The sequence below is a fragment of the Meleagris gallopavo genome, chromosome 12 (assembly GCF_905368555.1).
Source record: "Meleagris gallopavo chromosome 12, MGAL_WU_HG_1.1, whole genome shotgun sequence".
NCBI classification, from domain to species: domain Eukaryota; kingdom Metazoa; phylum Chordata; class Aves; order Galliformes; family Phasianidae; genus Meleagris; species Meleagris gallopavo.
The window spans coordinates 309626-334414 of record NC_139415.1 but is presented as its reverse complement, the minus strand read 5'-3'; the positions used below and the strand labels follow the sequence as shown (position 1 = coordinate 334414).

The 24789-nt window shown below is 44.2% G+C and overlaps 1 protein-coding gene across 3 annotated transcripts in view; it reads right to left on the bottom strand.

Annotated features, from left to right (window-relative positions):
* Nucleotides 1–447: 447 nt before the first annotated feature.
* The window catches only part of ZNF592 (zinc finger protein 592), a 34870-nt gene continuing 10528 nt past the window's right edge, over nucleotides 448–24789 (bottom strand). Inside the window, exons 4-11 of one of the 3 annotated variants that reach the window (XR_014885813.1) lie at nucleotides 17272–17450; nucleotides 13400–13576; nucleotides 12426–12585; nucleotides 8292–8570; nucleotides 6865–6977; nucleotides 4544–4685; nucleotides 3537–3672; nucleotides 2103–2249 (exon numbers count right to left, since the gene is read on the bottom strand). Coding sequence is in view for 2 of the 3 variants with exons in the window: in XM_085233826.1 (XP_085089952.1) it covers nucleotides 1725–2249; nucleotides 3537–3672; nucleotides 6865–6977; nucleotides 8292–8570; nucleotides 12426–12585; nucleotides 13400–13576; nucleotides 17272–17450 (1569 nt within the window). In the remaining variant the exon portion in view is untranslated. The other 2 variants (XM_085233826.1, XM_085233827.1) reach the window with 2 other exon arrangements.

The following is a 24789-nucleotide window of genomic DNA, read 5'->3' as shown; positions in this document are numbered from 1 at the left end:
CACCCGCAGCTCTGCGCAGCAGCGCCAGCGCTTCACCGCCTCTGTGCTCACAGTGTTCTCCTCACACCTCACCTCAGTGTCCTCTCAGTTTAAAGCCGTTCCCCCTCGTCCCGCCTACTGCTATCTGCCCGCGTACAGAGCCGCTCTCCCTCCTGTTTGTGAGCTCCCCTCCTGTCCTGGAAGGCCGCAGTGAGGTCTCCCCGCAGCCTTCTCTTCCCCAGGCTGAACACTCCCAGCTCCTCAGCCCGTCTCCTTGGCCCTCGTCCGGCCCTGCAGCCCCCCTCTGTTAACGCCGCCCCGTTGGAAGGGTCAGAAGATGACAGCAAGGAGATGCTGACAGGAAGAGATGGTGGGCAGGAGCCCCTGGGCTGTATCCCTATCCATGCCAGCTCCAGTCACCTCCAGTCCCATGACCTTCCCCTCGGCAAGCAAACACCGCACCAGGAGCACTGTTGGATGCTTTTATTTGAAATACTTTGAAGTAAACATTATAGCAAGGCACAAATGCCACTGCAGATTAAATAGATATGTGATGGCTTGGGAGTGCCCTCTGCTATTGTTACTCTACGTAGGCTACCTTGTAAAACATTCCCTAGGCTAATGTACACAGTATCAAAAAATACAAAGAGTCCAAACTGTTTGTATCAAAACACATTGAGACAAGAAAGTGAGCAATTCATATGCAATAAGATAAATAGTTTTTAAATTATTTAAACATTGTCATAGTAAACAATAACGAGCAGGATTCTGGCTCAACATAAAAAAAAAGTATAGAAGATAATTATATTATGTGAAATGTGTGTTTTGGGAGAACGATGAGGAAACGGCACGGATAGAGTCAATATGACTACATGGACATAAATGTCTCCAAAGGAATATGGAAAACTGAGGCAGGAGGACGGCAGCGTTGCCAATACGAAAGCGGCTTCCCGGCCCCACCAGTCTTGTGGGGACCCCCATCACCTCCCTGCCAGGACCCCACAAGCCCCGATGAGAAGTTCTTGTTGGGACCGTGATGCCCTTAATGCAGAGAGAAGTGCTGTACCCACCCACCTCCCTCTCACTGTGGTTGTGCTCTCCCAGAAAGGGGCTACAAAATTCTGTTTCAGGGTGATTAAGAATCACAATGCTTCATGAAATTACTTTTCGGAAAACATGACTGTTATTAAAGTAGTAAATTAAATGCAAGCTTGAGTACAACTCAGGCCTGTCCCTTAGACAGACAATTGTAGATTGGCCAGCATGGCCCTGACACACGTGCTTTGCTGAGACAGCATTATGAATTAAAATGAATGAAACAAAGACAAAAAGGGGAAAAGTAAGTCATAAATAGGAGGAGACAGAAAGGGAGATGGGGAAGGCAAGGCTGGGGCTGTGGGCAGAGGCTGAAGCAGTGCACTCAAAGGAGGAAAGCTCATCGTCAGAGAACTGCAGCTGCAGAAAGTGCTCCTTGATCCTCAGGAGCTGGACAAGCTCCAGGGAGGATTCTCGCCCTGCTTTCCCTTTTCAACTCTCTGAGCTGGCAGAGAGTTAGTGCTCAGGATGCAATGGCAGGGTATTTTTCTTTTCCAAATTTCCCTTACAAATGGAAGTTAACGGAAAGCAACGTCTATCCCAAGAAATCAGCAGAACATTTCAATGATTTGCCCCATCCCCACCCAGTATTTTGAGTAAAAACCCCAAAGAAAAAGCCCCAACAGAGCAAAAAGTTTTTTGTTTTGCTTCTAAGTCTTAACAGACTTTGAATGATTGTTCTGAGAAGTGCTACGAGGACCTTCCACGCCACACGTCTGCCTGTGCTCACAAAGAGCTGAGTCACTTTTGCACTCTTTGCATTCCAGACTTTCTTCTTCCACTATAGTGTTCATCTCGCCATTATACCCCTCGTGTCCGTTCTCATTCGTCTCTGCTCGTAGCTTCTCCCTCTCCTCCTCTCCCTCCTCCTGCTCCTCCTCACCCTCTTCTTCCTCCTCTTCCTCCTCATCTTTTACTTTGTGAACAATGAAGAGGTGTCTGTTCAGAGAGATTTGAGATGTGTAACACAAGCCGCAGAACAAGCACTGATACGTGGAGCTGTCTGTCTTGTGCTGAGGTATGTGCTCCTGAAACTCAGTACTGACGTCTGTTGCAAATCCACATTTTGCACATTTCCAATGCGCTTTCAGTTTTTTGGCCGGTGGTGCGTCTGAACCTGCAGTGGTCTCTGCCTGACCCAGCTCGTTCATCGTCATCCTCTTTGGAGATCTTGCCTTAAAAAATAAGATTAACAAGTTACTTCATTGTTTGAGCCCACAGAAGAATAATGCTAAATGCCACACGTACGCAAAGGCATCTGAGGGTGAATACACATAGGTATTTTGTTACAAATTAAACAGTGGCATGCCTAGGGGCTCCCCTTGCACTATCTTTCCTATTGATACCCAAACACCTCGAGGTTGCAGCAATGCCTACTCTGCCCTTTGTCACAATTTGCAGGATGTCAACTGCTGTCCTGCAAGGCAGATGGGAGCTCTGGGAGGAGCTGGCAAGGCTGAAAAACCACGGGAAGGAGAAGCTGAACTTTTTTCCCTCTACTTTTGTCTTTTTCTTCACGCCATCTCTCACTGCCTCATGCCCTCTACCGCATTGTCCTGCAGCACGATCTCCTCCTAGGAGGATGGCTCGATCACGTGTCCCTTTCTGTCATTTTGTTATCTCCCCATCCAGCAGCACTGCACAGCCTTTGTTTTGCATACAGTCTGGCTTGTATCTGAAACACAGCTAGAGCGGTGTGCAGCCAGCTCTCAGGTGCAGAGCTCTGCATGGGGGAAGCAGCCACCAGCTCACAGAATTCCAGATTTCCCTTTCTCCATGCCTGGGATCACTACACAAATACAAAATGGTCCTGGTTGCAATCCCTCAGTGCTACTGTACCGGTAACAGATAAATAGAAACAGATTTTCCTTATCACTTCTGTTTTTAAACTAACTGGAACAAGGAGCTCAACCTGCCAACCTTCCACTCCAAACCAACCCAAAACAACATCAGTTGAACCATCATGATTGTTGGAAAAAAATGGCACAGTCCCACTGAGGAGGAATGCAGTGCTTATATGTAACAGATCTAGTAGGAGTTAAACCAGAAACCTTTGTGTAAATAGTAACAAAAACACAAGGGAGAAAGCAGAAAAAATGTACCAGACTCTCATATCTCAAGGAAAGTGTGCAGTGATATGGGAGAATGAAGGTAAAAACAAACCCAAATTGGTTCTGGTTGCAAAATGGACTGAAAAAGGCCAGTAAACACAGGGCCATACGTTCAAAACCATCTTGAAAAATGCAAGACATGTCGCCACAGTGCTGCTGCAGCTCAGCTGCATTTTCAGGTCAGATCATGACACTGCTAGAAACAAACTAGATGGAGTTTGTAGAACAGGAGGGAAATCTGCCATATTCCAAAGCGAGGGGGATTTACTGCCACAAATACCACTCGTTTACTACCCCATGGACAGCTACTTGCCAGATACATCTATTTTTGAATGAAAATGTATGAGTTACTTCTGCTGTGTCTCTCTCTGAAGCTTTTGCTTTGGCCATCTGGGATAAGTCTGGGTTTTTGATGCCGTGCATGAGGCTGATGTGATTCTCCAGCATGAACGGCTGAGGAAATGTCTGATTTTCATCTGTGCAGTACCTTGGAAATAAATACAAAACAAAGAAAATTTATTAGAGGAAATGCCCGACTGTTCTTTCATCCAAACAGCTCTTCATTATGCACCAAACCAATAGGTGTCATAGGAGACAGAAGTTATCGAGTAATGTACTACTAGATTACCAAAAGAGACAGGAAATCACCATTTTACAAATAAAATATTATCCCTGCCAGAAATTCATAAAAGTTTACCGCAGTAAGGATGAACAAGAATGAAAGGAGGGCATGTATTATTTACAGTACAGCACTTAATAAATACAGGGATGACTGGAGATCAGGCCCGCTGTGATACACGCTGCAGAAGCACAAGGTAAGTAATCAAGATGAAAAAAGAACAGGAGAAAAGCAGCTTTCAGGAGAGCAATGCACAGAGAGACCTCATTTTGTGCGTAACGAGGAGGAGCCCTGCAGGTCCCACAACCAGTGCAGTATCACATCCACAGGACCTTGTTTATCATGGCACATTTGAAATTCTTGCAAAACCTCTGAACTTCCAGCCCATGTGGTCAAAAGCACTCACAAATGCATCATTTATGTGGAACTAAATACATTAAAACCCAGAAGGATTTAAAAGCTGCCAGAAACGACACTGAAGCTTCAAAAGGAGATGTGAAATGGAAGAGCCTGCTATTAACTTGCCCTCTCAGATGACCAAGGTCTACTGGAAATAAGCACCAGGTCTCACAGGAACATAAACCACCCCCTCTGTAGCACGGCCAGGTGCAAAGAGCACTTGGAAAGCAATCAGGAAAGCCAAGGTTGACTTTGTACTCTTCTGCTGACCGCCAGTGTGACGTAGGGAAGGTCCATGAGCTGGGCATCAACCCGACCAATGAGGCAAGGAACATCATACCTCTCTGCAATGCACAAATTGCAGCTGAAACACAGGCAGCAGGGGATGAAAAGCAGCAAATCGAGGGTGAAGCATATCTGGGAGACAAAGGTCTTTTTTAACAGGAGAGAAAAAGATTTCTACTGATCTTCCAGCTTCTCCACTAGATAGAAAAACAACGGTCAGTAATGATGTTAAAACACAGAGGTACTCACTATTTTTTTTTTTTTTTTAAACAGGAATTGCTTAGATGATAAATCAATATTTAATAATGATGGGATTTTTCTCCTTCAAGGTGGCAAGATGAGAGGTTATTAAGTGGAATTTATCAAAAATAAACATGCTGAAAATCAAGTGTTCCAGACAGTTCATACCTAAGACTGGGAAAATAAGAGCAAGGTCTGAGCACAATAATCGAGTGAATTATGAAAGAAAAATGCATAAAACATGAGGATGCCTTGCAATTTGTTCTAATTTGGAATTCTTTTTGTGTGAATAGCTAAAAGACGCTTTCCTAATTATACCAGTGACACACTTGACAGGAGAGAGCTTAAGCAAGTCCTCCATCACTGTTTTCACCCTATAAAGTTAATGCAAGGATGAGACTTAAGCAGGGCAGGGCAAGAAGGGGAAATCACAGCTCAAAATGTTAGAAGCAAGAGAGAGTAACTACAAATCAGCACACCTGGAGCCATAGAAATGCTGGACAATCGGGTCGGTGACAGATTTTACTCATGCTTCTGATCTTCAAGGGGAAATCCAGGAGTAGAGGGAGACACGAAGTTAAGGCACTGAGACTGATATTTGCAGGGTCTGTTAATAGGAAGGCTCAGTAATGAGACATGCTCAGGTCACCTAGCTGAAAGTAAGACCAACCAGAAGTCCTGAGATCCAAACAAAGAACAGCTGTTGGAGATACTGGCGCAAGTGTTTTAAAGAGAAGGCTTAATGTGAAGAGTACTGTAGTGAAAGACTCAGTGGAATATAATGATTAAAGAGAGCACAACCACTGTCCAATTAAAACCTCATCAGCAGATTTTGAGAAGGAGCAACTACAAGCTTGAGAATTAAACACAACCACAATTCACTGGAATTTGTTGCTCAGTTTTCTCTGCTGCAAATAATGCATGCCCATGAACACGTGGGTGAACTACAGATCCACAGCTGCATGCTGTTCTGGAAAGTAACAGAAAAACTGGATCCTAGGCTCTGTACAAACTAATGCACACCCCAGGACATTATTCCTACACAAATCCTCCTTCCCTGCTATTTTGATTCTGATACACCCCACTATGAAACCAACTGATCCAAAGAGAATAGTTTTATACAAACCAGGTGCACATAACTCCAACAACCCACAAAGCTAAAGCAAAATGAAACATACTGGGAACCAATGCTTCATCTCCTGCAGAGGGTGCAAGAAAAGGGAAGCTGAGAAATTCTGTCTGAAAAACGTGTCGGGAATTTGCTTCTATCAGTTGGTGATGATGCCAATAGTTCATCCATTTTCTCAAAGCTACCGTGGCTCACCACGTGGGCCACAGAACAGAGCACACTATGGATGTACACTTCAAAAAAGACTTGTAGTAATTTAAGTGCAAAAATCCATAGCACATTCCTCAGAAGCACTTGCATTCATACAAAATTTCAGCTGAACAAAAAAATCCCCTAACCTACATCACTGCAAACGTCCTTTCAAGCACAAACATGCTTGAATTCTGTTTTAAGAAGATGCCTCAGACTCTGAGACAGGAACTAAGCTTGCGTGATTGTTCAGCATATGACTTATTCTGCAACAGCAGATAAGAACAGTTGCAGGGGTATTTTTGTAAGCACTGGGCTTTGTCCTGAACTGACACTGTATTCTCAGCTAAAAATATGTTCACCAGCCAAGATTTTCATTCACTGCTGATTCATGCAGTTCATCTGGAGTCTCCAAATCCATTCTCCTACTTTGAGGAGCATCCTTCCAAGCAAATCCAGATTTTCTCCACTGCAGCTTGTGCAGACACTTCTGCCTGTGTAAAAGGTAGCAGGCAGGTCGGTCCAGTATTTTCTTGGCTGTTCCACAAGGCTGTGCAACATAAATGTCACGCTGGACCTGCAGCTCTCAAATCAAACTTTACCTTAAGTTTCCAAAAGGGCTTTGTGCAGTCCAACCCAAGGACTTATTTTAGCCACCACGTTGCTTACATCTAAAATATTTGTCTTCTCACTCTCCCTCAGCCATTTCTAGCCTGATGTAGAGATGAGCAGGCATGGATCTATTACAAAGGACTTCCAAACATGAAAGGTTAGCCTGTCATTGAGTATAAATTCAGAACGTGGTATTCAGTACATACCAGCAAGTGTAAACTTTCTTTGCTGTATCGTGATTGTTGCGGATGTGTCTACGCAGACTGTTGGAGGCATTAAAAGAGCGTTCACACTGTCGACAGGGGTATCTCTTCATAGCCTAGCAGAAGAACAGAAATATCTTTCAGTAACAGGGAGACAAAAAGGCACTGACTTCCTTATTCTGACTTTCCCCTGCTGCTCATCTGGACCTTACCTCATGGGTGCAAAACAACCCTCCTCCACTGATAAAGGCAACTGAAATTTTGGGGTTTCACTTGCATTCAGCCCAGCAGTTGGCTAATAACAGCACTTGTCTTATAAAACTAGTTAAGCCACATGCTTTTTTTTTTTTTTTTTTTTTAAGATAGGAATTGCATTAGATGCTTCTGCTGTGCGTTCATTTTGCTGCAGGACTCTGCAGAATTAACTCAGGGAGGGTCCATCCTCACCCAGGAGATGGCAAGACCCAGCGTGAAGTACAGCTTTCCTTTCCAAGCTCAGTGCAATAAAAGGGCAGTATGCTAGAGAGCATCATACAGTACCAGCTGTTACCCATTTAGATACCCACGTCTCCCCACCAAACTGCCCTGTAGCTAACTTTCTCCTTCTCCTGTTCTCCTTTGTACACCCTGCGTGCACTCCATTTAGAAGCATCTTAAACAAAGAATACATATTATGTATTGAACGGAAATATTTGGCAAATTTCCTCCTCCTCCTACAGAACTCAAATGGGAAAATTCAGCACTCTCATCCTGCCCAAATCTCCTTGATACTTAAATGCACAACCCACTGTTCCCCACACGAAGTTACCAGGCATCCAGGCCAATGAACCACATTTCCACAGTGTCTGCTCATGGGACTCAAGAAGGGTGACTCAGTGCATCAAACAAGAACTCCTGATGCCAAGGTACTGAGAAATCTGGCGCACACAACATCTTGGCCTATGGTCTGCCAGCAAGTAAGGATTAACTTGACAGAACTAGGTCAAGGCAAGACCTGAGCTGAATAAAACCAAAACATTGAGCATTTACAGTTCCTAGCAGTGATGGCTCTGTGCACTCCATATACCTGTTTATCTACCAAATAATGTCATTAAGAACTCTATGTCCTCCTGCAACTTTGTTTAGACCACCTGTTGGACCAGCAGCCGGTGAAGATAGGACTTTCCATCTACTTACTGAAATGAGCAGAGGAGAAAGCCTGCCATTAGATGCAGTGGGAGAAGGAACAATAAAACGAATAAGGTACGTAAGGTTGTAAGGCATATGACCAAGGACAAAAATCTGCCTTCTGCTCATACAGAAAGCATTCTGCTTTTACTCCTCAGTGATCTGGCAAACAGATTGTTTTTGCCTTAGATATTAATGATCATCAGATTCTTCAGCTAAAAATATCTCATTACCCAGCTGAAATGTTTTGTGCAAGTCCTTACCCTTCCGTGACTTCTCTTCATGTGGGACACATAGGTTTCCCGATCAGGGATCCACTGCGAACATTCCTTGCAAGTCCAACCAGTTCTTCTCAGCCTGGACTTGGATTCAGGATTGTGTCCTTCCACCCTCATGTCTCCCCTTGGCAGAGGTGAGTGGGAAGTCCCATTGGCTACCGACAGCTCCTTTGGTGGGTTATGAACCTGGTTCTTTGACATCTTCTCAGACTTCTGTCGAAAGCTTAAGAGCTCCTCAGGATTCTGGGGGACTCCATGAACACCCTGGAAAACAAAAATAACCGGAATCAAACATAACATTTATTTGTGATCTCTATTACACATCATAAATGACTATCACATTTAAATAGATAACACAAGCCCCCTCCAAACACTACATTAACATCTTGCCCCTGTGCATCCTCCCATTTCTTCTTGAAGCTGACCACAGCACTTCCCCCAGTAAGAGATATTCCCAAGAAACATGAAGCTTCTATTTATGTTTCCTGCATGACAACAGCAACTCCTCACTGCTGTCTGTTCAACATTTTGTATGAGCCATGAGCGCTCAAGTTAAAAAGGGAAGATGTAATGAGAGAGAAATGCTGTCATTATTTCAAGAACCTAAGCTTTAAAAACACGTTGCTTTGGAAAATGCTGAGTGAAACGTTTGCTGTTATCTTGGAGGCTCCAAAGTTGCTTGATCTTTGCTGAAGGTAAGAGAAGAGACAATCTCGCAGTTTCTCCAACCCTACCTTCCTTAACTCCACAACAACTACTGCTATTCACATTTTCAGAGTTAAAAGCCTTGCTCTTGACAAATAAAAGCAAGCACAAAGCCAGAAATCAGCCTTATACGGATCGTCTTCAGGCTCTTTGCTTGTTCAACAGGCCAGAATCCCTGTCCCCAAAAAAGTTATTTTAACAAAGAAAATTGAACATAAAGAAAATAATAAGAAATGAAGAGCTGTGGGAAAGCAAGAGCAAATAAAACAGCAACATACCAAAAAAAAAACCTCAAGACATTCCCCTAGGAACAACAATAGTTCATCCACACGAAAGGATAATTTAGAGGTTTAACTGTGCATAGTAATTAATAACGGGTAAAGTTTCAACACACGAAGGCCCCCAGGGCATTTGGAAGTCTTTCCTTTTGTTAGGCACTAAACAAACTTCAAAACACAAGGTCTGATCTGAAAAGCCTGTGCTTTGCACCTGAGCCAGCTGATGTCTGCAGAAGCTCTGACGCAATCACAGGGCACAGCATCACTAGCTATGCAGGGTAACACAAACACATCCCCTTTCTCCCCATCTGGAAATCTCAAGTGTTTTATAAGTAAAGAGTACATTATCACCCATTACTCCATGCCTTCTGTTATTACACCACTGGAATGAAAAAAATGGAGCACAGAAAGTGAGGTGACTTTCAGACAGCACCTCCTATAAACTCCGTATGGCATAAAGCAATGCCATCTGACAGGAAAAGAGATGGGTTAATGCAATTACCACCTTGCCACAGACAAAAAGCAGCCTTCTGTTACAATCTCAAAGACACATTGAGGGCCAAATACAGCCCAGCGATTAAAATACAAAAGTTCTGTTGTGCCAACATCAGCAGCCTGTGCACAAACTGCTGCAGACAAGTTCTTGGGGCTGACACCTGCAAATGAGCTGCAACAAGTTGGGTACTTCTGCTCAAGCCCAGCCATCAGCAGTGGGGCTTTGAAGGTCCCAGCCTTACTCTCAACTCTATTTTTCCAGCAATAATACAGGAAGATTACCAATCATCAGCTTTACAGGAGGGTTTCAAATTTTATTTCATTAATGCATGCAGAGCATTTCCAGATTTGCAAGTTAAAGGTATGGAGGGAAAGAGGAAAGTAGTAGTTTTGACTTATTCTCTTTTAGGAGCAAGCTACTGAACCTTCTGGCCTTTTAAGTAAAAACAAAACAAAGGCATTGATTAAAAAAATTATGTCACTGCTTTTTTCTAATCAAAGAGAAATACAGCTTGCATGTTCTTTCTTCCAAATGCAACCAGGAAATCTAAGAGGATTTTCACAGAAGTGTGGTTAGTGTGCACAGAAATATACTGACTGGAGCAAACAGAAAACACAGCGTTCACACATTATGAGACAATCAGATCTGCAGGCCCACAGACACAGTCTGCCAAGAACCTCCACCAAATGGGCAACCATAGGCTTTTCATATGTAGCACAGAACCATAGAAAAGGTTGGGTTGGAAGGGACCCTCAAGCCCATCCATTTCCACCCCTGCCACAGGCTGGCTGCCCCCAGACTGGGCTGCCCAGGGCCCACCTATGTCCTTGTCACTTCCAGAGATGGGGCACCCATCTGCAGCTCTGGACAGCAGTGCCAGCGCCTCACTGTCCTCTGAGTAAAGAATTTTCATATAATATCTAATCTAAATCTCCCCTCTTTTAGTTTTAAGTCATTCCCCCTTTGCCCTGTCACTATACTCCCAGGGTCTCTCAATAACCCCCAGCTCTCTCAGCCCATCTTCATAGCAGAGGTGCTCCAGACCTCTGAGCATCCTCGTGGCCGTCCTCTGGATTTGCACCAACAGCCCCACGTCATTCTTGTGCTGGGTGTCCAAGAGTTGAACAGAGTGCTGCAATGGGATCTCAGAAGAGCAGAGCAGAGGAGAATCGCCTCCCTCAACTTGCCAGCTATACTTCTGGGTGCAGCTGAAAATACAGTTAGTTGGCTTTCTGGGCTACGAGTGAACACTGCCAGCTCCTGTTGAGCCTTCCCTCCACCAGGATGCCCAAGTCCTCTCTCTGTAGGGCTGCTCTGTATCAACTTCCTACTCAGCTTGCATTTCTACTTGGCACTGTCCTTACCCAGGTTCAGGACCTTGCACCTGGCCTTGCTGAACCTCAAAGTTCTTGCAAGCCCACCTCTCAAGCCTGTTGAGGCCCTCTGGATGGCATCCCATCCCTCCAGGGTGCTGATCACATCACATTGCTTGGTGTTGTCAGCAAACTTACTGAGGGTGCACTCCAACCCACTGTCCATGTCACTGACAAATGATGTTAAATACCACTGGTCCCACTAATGACCCAGGAGGATCACCAGTCATCACTGCTCTGCACTTAGGCATTGAGCTGGTGACCTGAGTGCTCTATCTGTCAAATGCACGACTACTTTAGAGACCAGGATGTCACATAAGACACTGTCATATGCTTTGCACATCTCCACATGGATGACATAAATTGCTCTTCCCTTCTCTTCCAATGCTGTAACCATGTATAGAAGGCCACATTTACAGGCACAATTTGCTCTCAGCGAAGCCATTCTGTTTTCCATGTATGTTACCACACTCTGCAAGAGGATTTGCTCCATGATCTTGCTGGGCAATGTGAGAATGACTGCCCTATAGTCCCCTGGCTCATCCCTTTTTTTAATTGTTTAGAAACAGGGTTACATTTCCCCTTTTCCAGTCACTCAGAACTTCACTGAAGTGCCACATCTTCTCAAGTACAATGGGTAGTGGCTTAGAAACTTCACGTGACAGTACAACATAGCTACCTTCTGAAGGCTGGCACCTCCAGGGCAAACCCTTCTGTCTCAGTCACTCTCCTCTAGCAATCTCCTGTAGTTCTGCAGGTAAGTTCAGGGAAGCAGGTGTCAAACGCTCTGCTGCCTCTCTTGGAGGCAGCTGCTAAGGGGACAAAGAACCAAAGCCCTCCCTTTTTATGCCAGTATCCAGAAGAGGGGAGATCCAGCTTTTCTTACACAAATTCAGTAGTACTGTGGGCAGAGGACACTTCTTCCTGCCTCCCAAGCAAAGATAAAGCTCCCCCCAAAGCTTAATCACTTCCTTGAGTTTAATAAAGAACAGTTAACCATCAGAAAGATTTATCTGTAGAAAGTAAGCTTTTGTCACAAGGTTGAATTAGACAAGGAGGAGTAACCACCTGCAATATTATCAACTAATACAAAGTGCTCAACTGAAGTTTCCAGACAATACCATAAATTTTTGCAGTCTGTTTTTCTACTAATGTATTGCTCAAGAACATTCCATTTCTTCAACCAGTGTCCTTAAACAGTCAATGCAAACTCTCTTTGAACTCAGAAACTAGGACCTCATATCATTAAGTGGTGGGAGTTACCTACCTTAACGTGCTGCATTAACTGCTGTTTCTGCATATACACCAGCTGACACTGTGGACACTTAAACACGCCCACTAACAACTTGTTGGTATTCTGCTGGAAGTGCTCTTGGAGCAGCTTCTTCTTGTTAAAGACAGTCTCACAAGAACATTTGTAGATCACCCTGGAACAATTTAAAAAAGAAAACTCACTCTCTCTTCATTAGTTATCTTGAGGAGTCAGTGGAAGAGGTCATCTCAGCAACTTCGAAAAGGGATGGGCTTCTGATGAGGGCTGTGCTCTATCAATCTATTGCCAGCATACACCCACATGGAGCGCTCAACTATTATCTCAACTGGGAAAAACAAGAAAATGCCCCAGGCACACACCACAACTTGCTAAAAATAAGTTCACTTACATGCATATGCATAACTACCTAAGTGTGTGACAGTAAGTGCAGATGGATGGGAGCAGACTCGGAGCATACTTGCTATGTATTTCTTTCAGTTCCACCTTTCCATGGTCCCTCCCTTACAGCACACATTTTTGGCACTAGCTCAGGGCTCAGCAGGGAATGCTACAGAGCAGAAAAAACAAGAATTTCTCTCTAGTGATTTTTTCTGGGGCAATGTGGCACAGCACAACTCCCCCCTCACTTTGGAGGGCCAGAATCAGCAGTTACCCTGGGGCTACCTATCAGGAGGTCCCACTCCAGCTCGACCAAAAAGTGACAATTAAGATCTGTTTGCAGATGTTCCACCCTCCCCTGCCCAAACTCCTCTCCCCCCAACTGAGGAGGCAGGATTTGTATCAAAGAGAGCATGCCATGGTTAGGAACGGACCTCTGCCAGCAGACAAAGGGGCAGCTCTTCTGCAACTGGGACAGAAACAAACAACAGTAAAAAAAGGAAAGAAGAATAAACAACTGAGATAGAAAGTGGAGGCTGTTGTAGAGCTACGCAGCAAAGGAGAAGAGCAGATAATAACAAAATACTTACTGAGTAGTCTTGTGAGGCTCTGCTGGGTGCTGGCTGGTCACGTGAGCCATGGTGCTGTCTGCTGATTTGAAGGCCATTGGGCAAAAAGAACACTTGTGGAAGACTTCGCAGTGCTTCTCATGAATATGCACTTTCAGTAATGCCAGGGTCATGAAGACAACCCCACAGTGGATGCACCTAGGGGATGCAGAAGGAAAGAGCTGAATCAGAGCCGCAATACTGCTTCCAAGATCGATGTACCAATGGAAGGCAGCATGGCAGGACCATGCTACAGCAGGTCCTTGTTTAGTCTCTTCAGTAACAATGCAGAGGAATTGAACAGAACAATGCAAAGGAGGAATGTGATACAGGAATTCACCAGCTGGGCAAAACCCACGGATCAGCAAGGGAGCACATCTATAAAAGAAATCTACAGAGACCAAAACGATCCAGAAAGAAGGCGGCAAGATATACTACACAAAAATGCTGCCTCGTACCCCTGAAAGCCATTTCCATCACAGGTGCAAGTGAAGAACTGAAATAAATGTACCTGAAGAGCTGTCCAGGTAGTAACAAGCAGCAAAACAAATGTACTAATAAAAGAACATTCAGCCAGGAAATCTTCAGTAACCCTGCACCATACAATACCAAGCAGCAGACAATCATGACAGCAGCAAAGATGCTGAAAACAGCAATAGAAAGCAATTAAGCTCAATAAAGCCAGTAAGACACAGGTGTTGCCTGGATAGTGCTCATCTGGGAATGCTCCATGAGGAAAGATGGGAGGAAGAAGAGGTTGCAGGTAGAGCTAAAGGATTTCTTCCTGCAGCCCCAAACAAAGCCAGGGTGACCCAGCTGCTCCCTCTCTTCCCAACAGGCCTCTTCCAAGATAGCAACATCTGACTGAGGCCATCCTATATTTAACTTGAATACTTCTCTCAAGCACACAACCAACAGCTGAGCTCATGGGAAGCCACACACCAGCATGGAAAGAGCAAATGAGGCTCCATTTCCTTACCAGCACTCCTCTGGCCTGGGATTGGAATAGCTGTGAATAGAGACAGTTTCCCTCAGTGAGGCTGGAGTTAAGCTTTATGACTGTTTTTCCCTTCGTTCTGACGTTTGCTAGATTATCCTTCCCTCCAAACAAGCCTCCCGACAGCGCTTAGGAAACAAGTCTGCACTTTGAAGTTGTACTTCAAAAGCTCATTAGGCAGAAGCCAGCCCAGAGGAGACAAACCCTCTCCCTCAAAACACGCACAGAAACCTCCTTTCTTCATTTTCAAGAGAGAAGAAGTGATAACAGCCAGTGTCATCCTTGGGAAAACATAAAAATATTCTGCTGTGCCTTGGAGCCCAATCCTCAGCCTTGTGAGCTGGGGAGAGAGACTTCCATTAGGGTAGCACCAGGAACTCTGTTATCAGGAAGAATAAATCTCCAAGAGTAAATGGGAGAGAAAGCCCTAATCCTGGCAGGAAGATACAGATGGTACAACCAGGAATACTCAACAGGCTTCCCCCAGAAACACTTCTCAAATCAACAAGAGACAGCTCTGCATTACACTCCGTTTTGGCAAGCACTAAAGACTTCATAAAGATTTAGGGGATGAAATAATTACTAACTCAGGGTCAAATGATCACAAGTTAATTTAATTTACAGTAAATGGAAGTTTAAACAAAAGCCACTTTGTAATCAAGTATCTCAGTGCCAGAAAGATGAACTTCAATAAAGTAAACTAATTAGCAGAGCAAAGTGGATGGAGGATGTCAGAGGCTTGCCATGTAATTTCTGTAAATTGTGAATTCTGCTGTAAATCCAAGCACGAGGGGATAATTTGCAGGAGAAGACTCTAGAATAGCCTCAGGGCAGGGAAGGGTGCTGTATGAGTCTTGGAAAGAATCCTGTGAGAAAAGATAAGACTACATGATGTTGTCTTAACCCTCTGCGTATCTCTTATCCTGCCAGCATCCAGCTCCTGAACTCTCCAAACAGCAGCAAGCAGGAAAATGTGTGCCACGTGGTCAGTGGGGACCAGTGGGAAAGGTGGGGAGGTGACACTTGGAGCCTGGCAGCACTTCAGGCAGGCTTGTTAATTTTCACGTTAAAATGCAGAAGACCCTTCTCATCTGCAATGCAATCACTAGCCATGACCAAAACCTGAATTCAAACTTAATTGGACACGCTGGGATATCAGCAGAAAAGGAGACAGAACAAGGGCTGAACAGAAAAACAGCAAAATGTATGCATCAGAAATTCAAGGAAAGCGAAGACATATTGTAGAGAAGCAAGAGTTGAGCTGACACTGGGCAGGATTTCAAAGAAACCCTTGGCTTTTCAGCTCTGCAAGTAATGAAAAGGAAAGGAAAGAACAGAAGTTGCTATGTGACCATCAGACAGATGCCATGGATTATCTAGATTTGGTTCTACAACTTGAAATTATTTCTTCTGTTTTCAACAACTGTAATGATGCCAGTCTGGCAGTGGAGACAGGAAGGATGACAGGGATGGCACAGCCAGTGCTTCCCTATCTGGTGGGTTCAGTTGCCAAAGATGAGCACCAGCATACACAAATTAAAGAAGAGAAATGCAACTTTTGGAGAAGCTGGTAAAAGCTAGTAAACCCCTCGTAAGTACCATTCCTGAACTCTGCCTCGTTTCAGACATTCGTTAACGCTCCCAGCACAAAAAGCAAGTATCTGTTAGACATCTGTGGATGGATGGAAGCTGGTATTGCTGATAAGGATTAAGGAAGCATCATAAAGATTTATAATATCTGGAATTAATCATGCTTTAAAAAAATGCGAGGGCACACACTTCAGAAGCAGGACCATCCTCTGCTGTAGACTGAGAGCCCAACAACTAGGAGCAGAAGAGTAAGGACTAATGCTGAAAAGCACAAGTAACTGCATCAAAGCCAGGGCTCATTTTCTGACATCTTCTCCCATCCCTTTTTTTCAACATTCCTCCTTCTCCAAAATTAATTCCTTTTTCAAACAGCCACAGTATCACAGCTATTTGATTTGAAACGGAATTAATTCTTTGTTGTGGGCTATGCCTCCTCTAATCAGATCCACATAAAAAAAAAAAAAACTATCTGTATATAATTAAATTCAGAATCAGTTGGATATGTCTCTTTTCTCTGTGATTGAAAGAAACTGCCCTTGAAAACTTCGGTGTGATTTCAGAAGCAGCCACACAGTGCAGGCTTCCTCAATGGGCAGACATTTTAAAGAACAGCTCCGAGCGCAGGAATCGCCCTGTTTCCTGTACACGTCGTGGTACTTAACGGTAAACAGAGAAAAAGCTAAGGAATCCTAAAAGGTCACCTAGTCCATCACTCATCTCCCAGGTAAATCATCTGCATCTACACATAGAAAGCAGGAACAGCTTGTGGGGGAATGCAATGTCTTTTATTAAAGCAATCAATTTGGCTGCAGCAATGACAAGGCAAGCACACATACCACCACATCCAGAGCCTTGGGAGCCTTCCCCCACTCCTCTCAGCTCATAATAAGAGCTTGCAGATAAAATAACCTACAAAGTGCATCCCTCGGTCCGCAACAACTGACATACACTCAGTCCTCAGAGAGATATGGAAGATCAAGATCTGCAATCTTTTGGTTGTCAACAGCAGTCTTGAGGGGACCACCTGCGACCCGGAGGTAATGCCAGCACCTTTCAACTTAAAGCTGCCTCAAAATCATGTCTGCTCTCCGAAACCTCCCCTTAAATTCACTTAGTCATTTCCCATTTCAAATGAGCTTCATCCCACAGAAAACCACGCCGGTTCTGTTACATCCTCTTCAGTTTCTGCTTTAAGGAAAATTTCCAAAACCTGTATCCAGTTTCCCACTCTCTCCTGCCCCTTCAGCATTCAACTCTTCTCACAAACCTGAAGCCGACTTTGCGGGAGTAATGCAGGCAGTTCTCTCTGACGTGGGTTTGGAAATAGGCGGAGCGGCAGACAGCCCCACACTCGGGGCAGCAGTACGGCGACTTGTGAGCGTGGATCCTCTGGTGGGCGCAGTAGCTGCACTGGTTGGGCAGCATCATCTGGCACACCTGACACGTCTGATGGAAGAAAGGTTGCATTAATTAGTTACTCTCTACTTGACTCTTCCCAGCCCAGAAATCCTTCGGGTTTAGAGGAGCACCCAGCTTCTGCTCCTGCCCGCCTGCAAAGATGCAGTCACTACTTTCATTCCAGCAATGAGATGTTTGAGATGGAAAGTACCCCCAGACTGCATCTGAATCACCGAAAATCAGAAGAACCTCCCTGTCCTACAACTCAAAGCGCATACTGCTGAACTCGGCACAGAGCTGACAGATGGCAGCCTTCTCCCCAAAACCACATTTCTGCCTTCCACAGTATTTCTCCGAACCAGACTGAATCTCAGCTTCTGAGGAACACAAGCCACACGTGCAGCAATGTGCAGTGAGACATTCTTGATACTCAGGCATTACAAACGATGCAAAGATATTTTGTCTCCATTTCAGTGTCCTTTTTTTTTTTTTTCTCGTTGTTGGAAGGGCTGCACTTAACAGCAGTACAGATTTGCAGAAACCTCGTTTACTTGATACATAAAGTTTAGCACCACATCAGTATGTACATGGATAGCTGTAGCAGATACCTGTAGGAGCTAAAACTCTCCTCTGTCATCAGTAAATCCATGCACTCCACTGCTCCTAACACAACCATAAGAACAAGCTGCAGCAAGCAGCTAATGATGGGCTACCAAAGCGCAAAACTGAACTGCGTAATTTCTTCTGCACTGTCCAATATACTGCAAGTAACAGAAAACACCATTTATAATAAAACACAAAGCTAGAACACTAGAACAAATCCTCTGTGAGCAGAGGACAGATTAAAAAATTAGGCTCCAGAGAAGGAGGAAACTTTAGAACCTGCCAAGCAATCCAACAGCCTGAGGTGCTGCAGATTGAGTCTGAAGCAGGAAAGATCTCCGTAGGAGAGAAGAAACTGGCAACAAGAAACTGCTGCAGGACCCCCATGCACACCGATGGCAGGACAACGTCAGCCCTTCCCAAATGCTGGAGGAGCCCCTGATTCCAAAAGGAATGGCAGCAGCACTGAGCCATCATCTGAGCCCATAAATAGGAAATTAAAGCATCCCCGGGATCTCTGGGCAAGGAATATTTTGAGAGTGCTTTGGTCAGTAGTTAAAGGGTGAGCTACAATTAATTTAGAATTAATGTTCAAGGCAGTCTGAGCCATCATTGTCTTTTATGGCATTTTTTCCTAACTGATTTGTGCTGGGAAACAAAGCTTTTTGGCATGGTAGAAGAGGGCTTCTCAACTTTGATCCCTCCCAGTATTTAGAGCAGACTCAGCACAAACAGGAGGAGAAGGCACCTTTGCCCCTGTAGCAGAGCAAGAAATACTTTCTCACTAGATCCAAAAAACTGCCTCATCGAGGCTGGTTACATTTTGATTTTAGCTAGCAGGGGACATCAACACCAACTGTTAATTTCTTTAGGCTCTGCAAGAACCACACAATATGGGAACAAAAAGCTAGACACAGGGAGGATAAGGTGCAATTAATGCACTGTGTCTGTGGGTGCAGCTGGAGAAACACCTGCCCCAACACAGCGCTCCACAGGGGCATGGAACACTGAGCCTCTGTATTACAAGTAGGGGCTGCCACTAAGAACTGCGTGAAGAAGTGGCCGAGCAATATGACAGCAGGTTGTATTTACTTGTCTATGGAATCCAAGTGACGCACACAGGAAACAGCAGCCTTCATGGGATGCACCAAGTGACAGCCTGCCCGCTGAGCACTGCCATCACAAGGAACAGATCCCGTGCTTCTGCAAGAACAGCACAGTGCTCAGCAGCAATCACATCAAACAAATCAGATGTCAAGAATTAATACGATTTAAAAAAAACACCAAAACAACATCATCATCCTGGACACTGAGCAGCGTTTTCTCCTTTTACAACACTCCTGCTTTATAGAAGTTGTAACTTGGTTCCAGATGTCACATTTTTATCTCTGAGTTTTCCACGACTCTTCAAAGAAGTCTGGCAGCAATCTGAGACATTCATTAGTCAGTTATTTCTAAAGCATGTTACCAGGATATGATTTGAATTGTGTAATGTCTGTGTTTCTCACATGCTCCCATAACTTACACTTTAATCAAGAGTTATTTGCTGCAAGTTTTATATAGCTCTAGTTTGCCTGCCACACAGCACTCAGGCTTTTCTTCTTCCAGAAGTCACATTCACACAGACAGGAGAACATTCAGAAGCTCTGCCACTTCATTTTATTCCCATTTCTATTTATTAGCTTCTTCAGAAGGGGAAAAAAAAAAAAGCCAACAAAACCAACAGCAGCTGAAGCAAAGTGAAGCACAGAAAGCCGCGTTAGCCCAACCCTTCTGGCATGGAAAGCACAACCCCAGAGCCACAGAGGTGTTTGCGAATCACAGTCTGGAGTTAAGGCCCAGTTTTGCTCAGGAAAACGCCTGCAAAAAGATGACACCACTGACCTTCTGCTGCCCTAAAACAACTGCAGAAAGGACTCTGAGCCACAGCAGATCCATTTGTGTGTGCTCCCTTCCAGCCCAGCTGTGCACAGCATGCTAGAGCAGAAAGTCAGAGCAATCTCCCTTCTCACATGCAGGCATCACCATGAAACGCCCACAGCCAATTTTCTCGTTCAGCTGAAGCCTACACCCAGCTAGGGCAGGGTCCCCATTAGCACCCCACTGGAAGCTGAACCTGAGGCACAAAACCCTTTGCTTTCTCTTAGTGCTGATGCAAATTGAGAGGGACTCTAATTCAGTGCAAACAGAGATGATTTACACTAGTTTTAGATCCTCTTCACTGCTATAGAGAGTTAAGGGATGTGGACAAAAATCACATTTAAGAGATGTCCCCAGACCACAGAAGTCCTCCTTGACACAACCACCGCAGAGCTGCAGCACAGAACATGGAGCTGTGCTGACAGTAAGGCATGGAAGCTGGCCTGCAGAAGAGGAAAATCTGCAGGAGGCTAACAAAAAAAGTAAAAAAAAAAAAAAAAAAATAATTAAAAAAAAAAAAAAGGACTCAGAGTGAAACAAGAGGGAAACAGAAGTGATATTTTTGGAATGCAAATGTTTTAAAGAGCCCTTGTTCTTTATATATTCAAACCAAAATCCCCCACCAGAGGCATCTGCTTTAATACAGAAGAGGCACCCGAGTCATCCCAGTTACAGCACTGTAATGGAGATTAACAGGATGCTTCTACTCTAAAAAAAAAAAAAAAAAAATCAGCAAGGAATTAGTACTTCAAAAGTTCACCTTTAACTCTGCACTAGCTTTCCCTTAGTGTCACATTGGGACGAGGTGCAGCCTGCATCCTTCAGCACGTTCAGTGTGAAGCTGGGTGACACAGCTCTGGCAGCACAGCATTCAGCAATGTGCAGCCCCAGCACACCAGCTCTGCACCTCCTGCCCACCATCCACTGGCATAACGCTCTGTTGGCCCACTCTACAGCCAATCAAGCCATCCAGATTCCTGCATAGCTATTTTGGCTTGGATTATTTTGATAACCAGTGTGAGCAGAAATGCGGGCAGAGAATTTCTTCTGTGGGCTTCATGATAGCTAAGCTGTATATCCCTTCCCAAGGCTCTCTCTAAATAACTAAGTATCATTTCATTAGCATATTCAACATACAGATGAAAAAGAAAAAAAATATATATATAATAGAATTTTAGTTATTAGTTAAAAGAAAGATCTAGACCCAAACTGACACCTAAAACCAGTCAAGTAAGGGAACATGCATCAAGTCCAAGCCTAAGTATCTCATGTATAGACAATGCTGCATCAAATAAACTTAATTCTCAACTTTCTCAGTCTATAGCCCTCTCTCCTCACAACCTCAGCCGTAATTTTAAGAATTTCAGTTTCTATGTCATTTCTTTTGACCCACAAACCAATTGCCTACTGTCCCCCTTGTGTTGCAAAACCAGAACTCCCAGTTGCTAAGATAATCCCTTACTGAATGACGCTGGGCTTTCACATCCTCACTTTCCAATCACTTCTACAACCCCTAAGGTTACACAGCACATCTCCTCTCTCTTCTTATGATAGCCCTCCATCCTGCCCATCCATCAGCAGTGATGCCCATCAGTCTCTAAGCTCTGCTTTTTTTTCCTCACCCTGCACCTCCTTACACCTCACATCCTATCAAAGCTAGTATCACAGCTGTCCAAATGTCACTTCTGCTAGCATCTTTATCAATTACTTTGCTTTTTCACCAACTCCCTTCATACATGACCAGTTAAGGAGTTGCTAATACCAGCAACAAGAGTTCAGCCCTCCTTCCAGAAGGTAGATGTGCTCTTCTCCATCAAGAAAGGCATGGAGCACTTCTGCTGTGAGGAACAGCTGAGTGAGCTGCAACTTCAGCCTGGAAGAGGAGGCTCAGGGGAGTCTCAGCCATAAATACCTGCAGGAAGGGACAGAGAAGAAAGAGCCAGGCTCTTTACCATGGTGCCCAGTACCAGGACAAGAGGCACTGGACACAAATTGGACAGAGGAGGTGCCCTCTGACCATCAGGGAGCACTTCTCTGCCCATGTGGGTGATGGAGCACTGGCACAGGCTTCCTAGTGAGGTTGTGGAGTCTCTTCATTGGAGGCCTTCAAAAGCTAGGACATGGGCCTGGGCACCCTGCTCTGCAGTCCCTGGGGCAGGTTTGGCGAGCCAGCGGTCCCTTTCAAACTAAATGATTTATGACTCTTTCAAGCAGATTCTTGAAGAGGCCTAAGTCACCTCTCCTGCAAGTCCAGCAAGTTAGTCCTTCACCTTTCCCTTTGCCCTCAGGATCCTGAACTCTACCATCTCACAGATGCCACAGCCAGAGCTTCCTGCAGCCTTCACATTCCCACATTATTTATGATTATGAAATCCAAAGTGCCTTTCCTCACCAGCTCCTCTTTCTCTTGAGCCAGGGGATTGTCACCGATGCCCCCCAAGGAATTGGGTGGCTGCAGCCCCCCTTAAGGCCCAGGCCCTGCAAACGTGAGGCTACTTCTAACACTTGGTGCGGGGCCTGCTTGTTCTTCCAATCAACCTACAGCAAGGAGCCACTATCATATCATCCTTAGCAATCTTCCTGTTAATCTTAACCCACCACCGGGCAGAGCTTCACATGTTCCAGCTGCTTTCACAAAAGAAGACAACTCCTTCATTCTGTCTTGCCAGCCTGTCCTTCCAAAAGGGCCCATGTCCCTCCATCACAGGACTCCAGTCACTGGAGCCCTTCTTTCTGTTGCCAGAAGCCACCAGCTTACAGCCTTCCTCTTCTTCCCTAGCCTCTCCTCTTCATCCCAATGCACTGCTTTGACCTCAGGGCACCAAGTCTCACTCCTACTCTGTCATTTAATCTCTTTGTCTGCTTCCTTCCCTCAACATGCTTTCTTCATAACATCCTCCAGCCCTTTGCTTCCATAAAAAACAGGGAAAACATCCATATAAAACAAAAATCAGTACCTAAGGATTGCATTCATTGCCTTTGGTTTGGGAGATGGAGAAAGCAGTGCTTTACATCACCAGAGGCATTTTTATTGACTTTCAATCCTCTTGCTTTCCAAATTAAAACACGAGCATGCAGGAAAAAAAAAAAAGAGAAGAAGAAAAGAAGAAAAAACAACAGAGAAAATAGCAGAGATATGGCTGCTTTCTTACTTGCTCCTTTGCTGCTGGGAAATTACCATTGCAGCATGCGGTTTTACTAGCTTTTGGCAAGTTTTAGCCAATAAATTATAAAACATTGATTTAAGGGGGGGAAGGAACAAGAAACAAAAAAGGCAGCAATAAAATTGCTTTTAAGTAACTCCAGTGTAGGTGTTGCATAAACAGGATATGTCATTACTCAGTGAAAAATTCTTATTAGACAAATAAAAAGGCAAAAAAAAAAAAGAGGGGAAAGAACAAAAGCACAAAGGTGAAAGAAAAATCAGAGGTCCTTAGTTCACATTTTGTACTTCATTTTGTACTTATCTTGGCTACCTCAATGGATTTTGGGTGGTGAACTCACAAAAGAAAAACAATGTATATGAAACTTCTCTGGTTACCAGTTGATGATCTCAAGAGAATCAGAATGTACCTTGAATTTCTGCACACATTATTCTGTGATGTGAGTCTATTCTCACATCAGTGTCGCCCGTAGGTTTAAAAAGCTCTACTATTCAAACATCACACTGAATACACAGAGCAAGTGTGTGTGAAGCTGCTGTAAGGAAAAGCAAATCTAAACTGAGCACATCAGGAGCTGCATGATTTCTTTTTTCTTCATCTGGAGTTTGAGCTCAGTTCTGAACAGGTTACAACAGCTTTCTGATGCTGAACAGGCTACTTCTGGTGATCCCTGCAAGTAGAGAACTATTCATTTTTGAAGATATAATTCCTGTAAGAAAATAAGTGCCACAACCCTCACCTTAATATTATGCCTAATACGGTGCTGAAGGAGAGCCGTCATAATTTATCATATCTTTACTAAGCTGAACTCATAAAAGTCTTCTAATTTCCCCTCATAACATCGTAATTCCAATTCCTTGGTCATTTTTCATTTATTCTAGTTTATTTCTGATAAACACTGAACAGGGACCACAAATGAGGTCCCAACTGGTACTGCAGGTTAACCCAAATCCCTTGCACGATCATACCATTTTGGTCATCCAGAGTCTTCTTGAGACCAAACATCCTGATTCTCAATTGCTTCATCCTGTTCCTACTCTGTCTTCATGATCATCTAGGTCCTCCTGTAAAACATTCCCAGCTTTCCACAATAGCTTCTTATTTTGTTGGTTCAGCAAATTTTATCTACACATACACCAAAAATAAATTATAGAACATATGTATGAACAGCTTAATTTGGCATCACCTAGCATAAATTTAATTATATTTGCCTCAACAACAACAATAAAAACTTGCTCTCGAACATAACGCTGTAGTAGTAAGACCAAACAGATCTGAAATTACAAGAAACATCTGCCATAATCTTTTGAACATCTGGACCAACATAATATTTAAAGGCAGCATGACATCTGGTGAACAAAATCCAACCTACCAAATACTCGAGATACCATTTCTTGTAATTCTGCAAAAGAACAGCAGAACAGTAAACAGATCTCATCAAACTCATGAAAATTCCAAGTCTTACAAGTCTCCAAAAAAAGGTAAAGCGACTGTGATCCACCGATACGATCCACTCAAAACACATGATGTAATTACCAAAGGTCTAAAATATAACATTATGGTAAAGCTCTCCTCAATCATTGCTCTAAAGGTCTTTCCATTCCACCTTCCTAAGCATGGTCACCCTCTCTTCCTCATAGCTGCTCCTCATCTCCTCCTTCCTCTACTGTCCAGACCAAATTCATCCCCCCTCCTTCTTC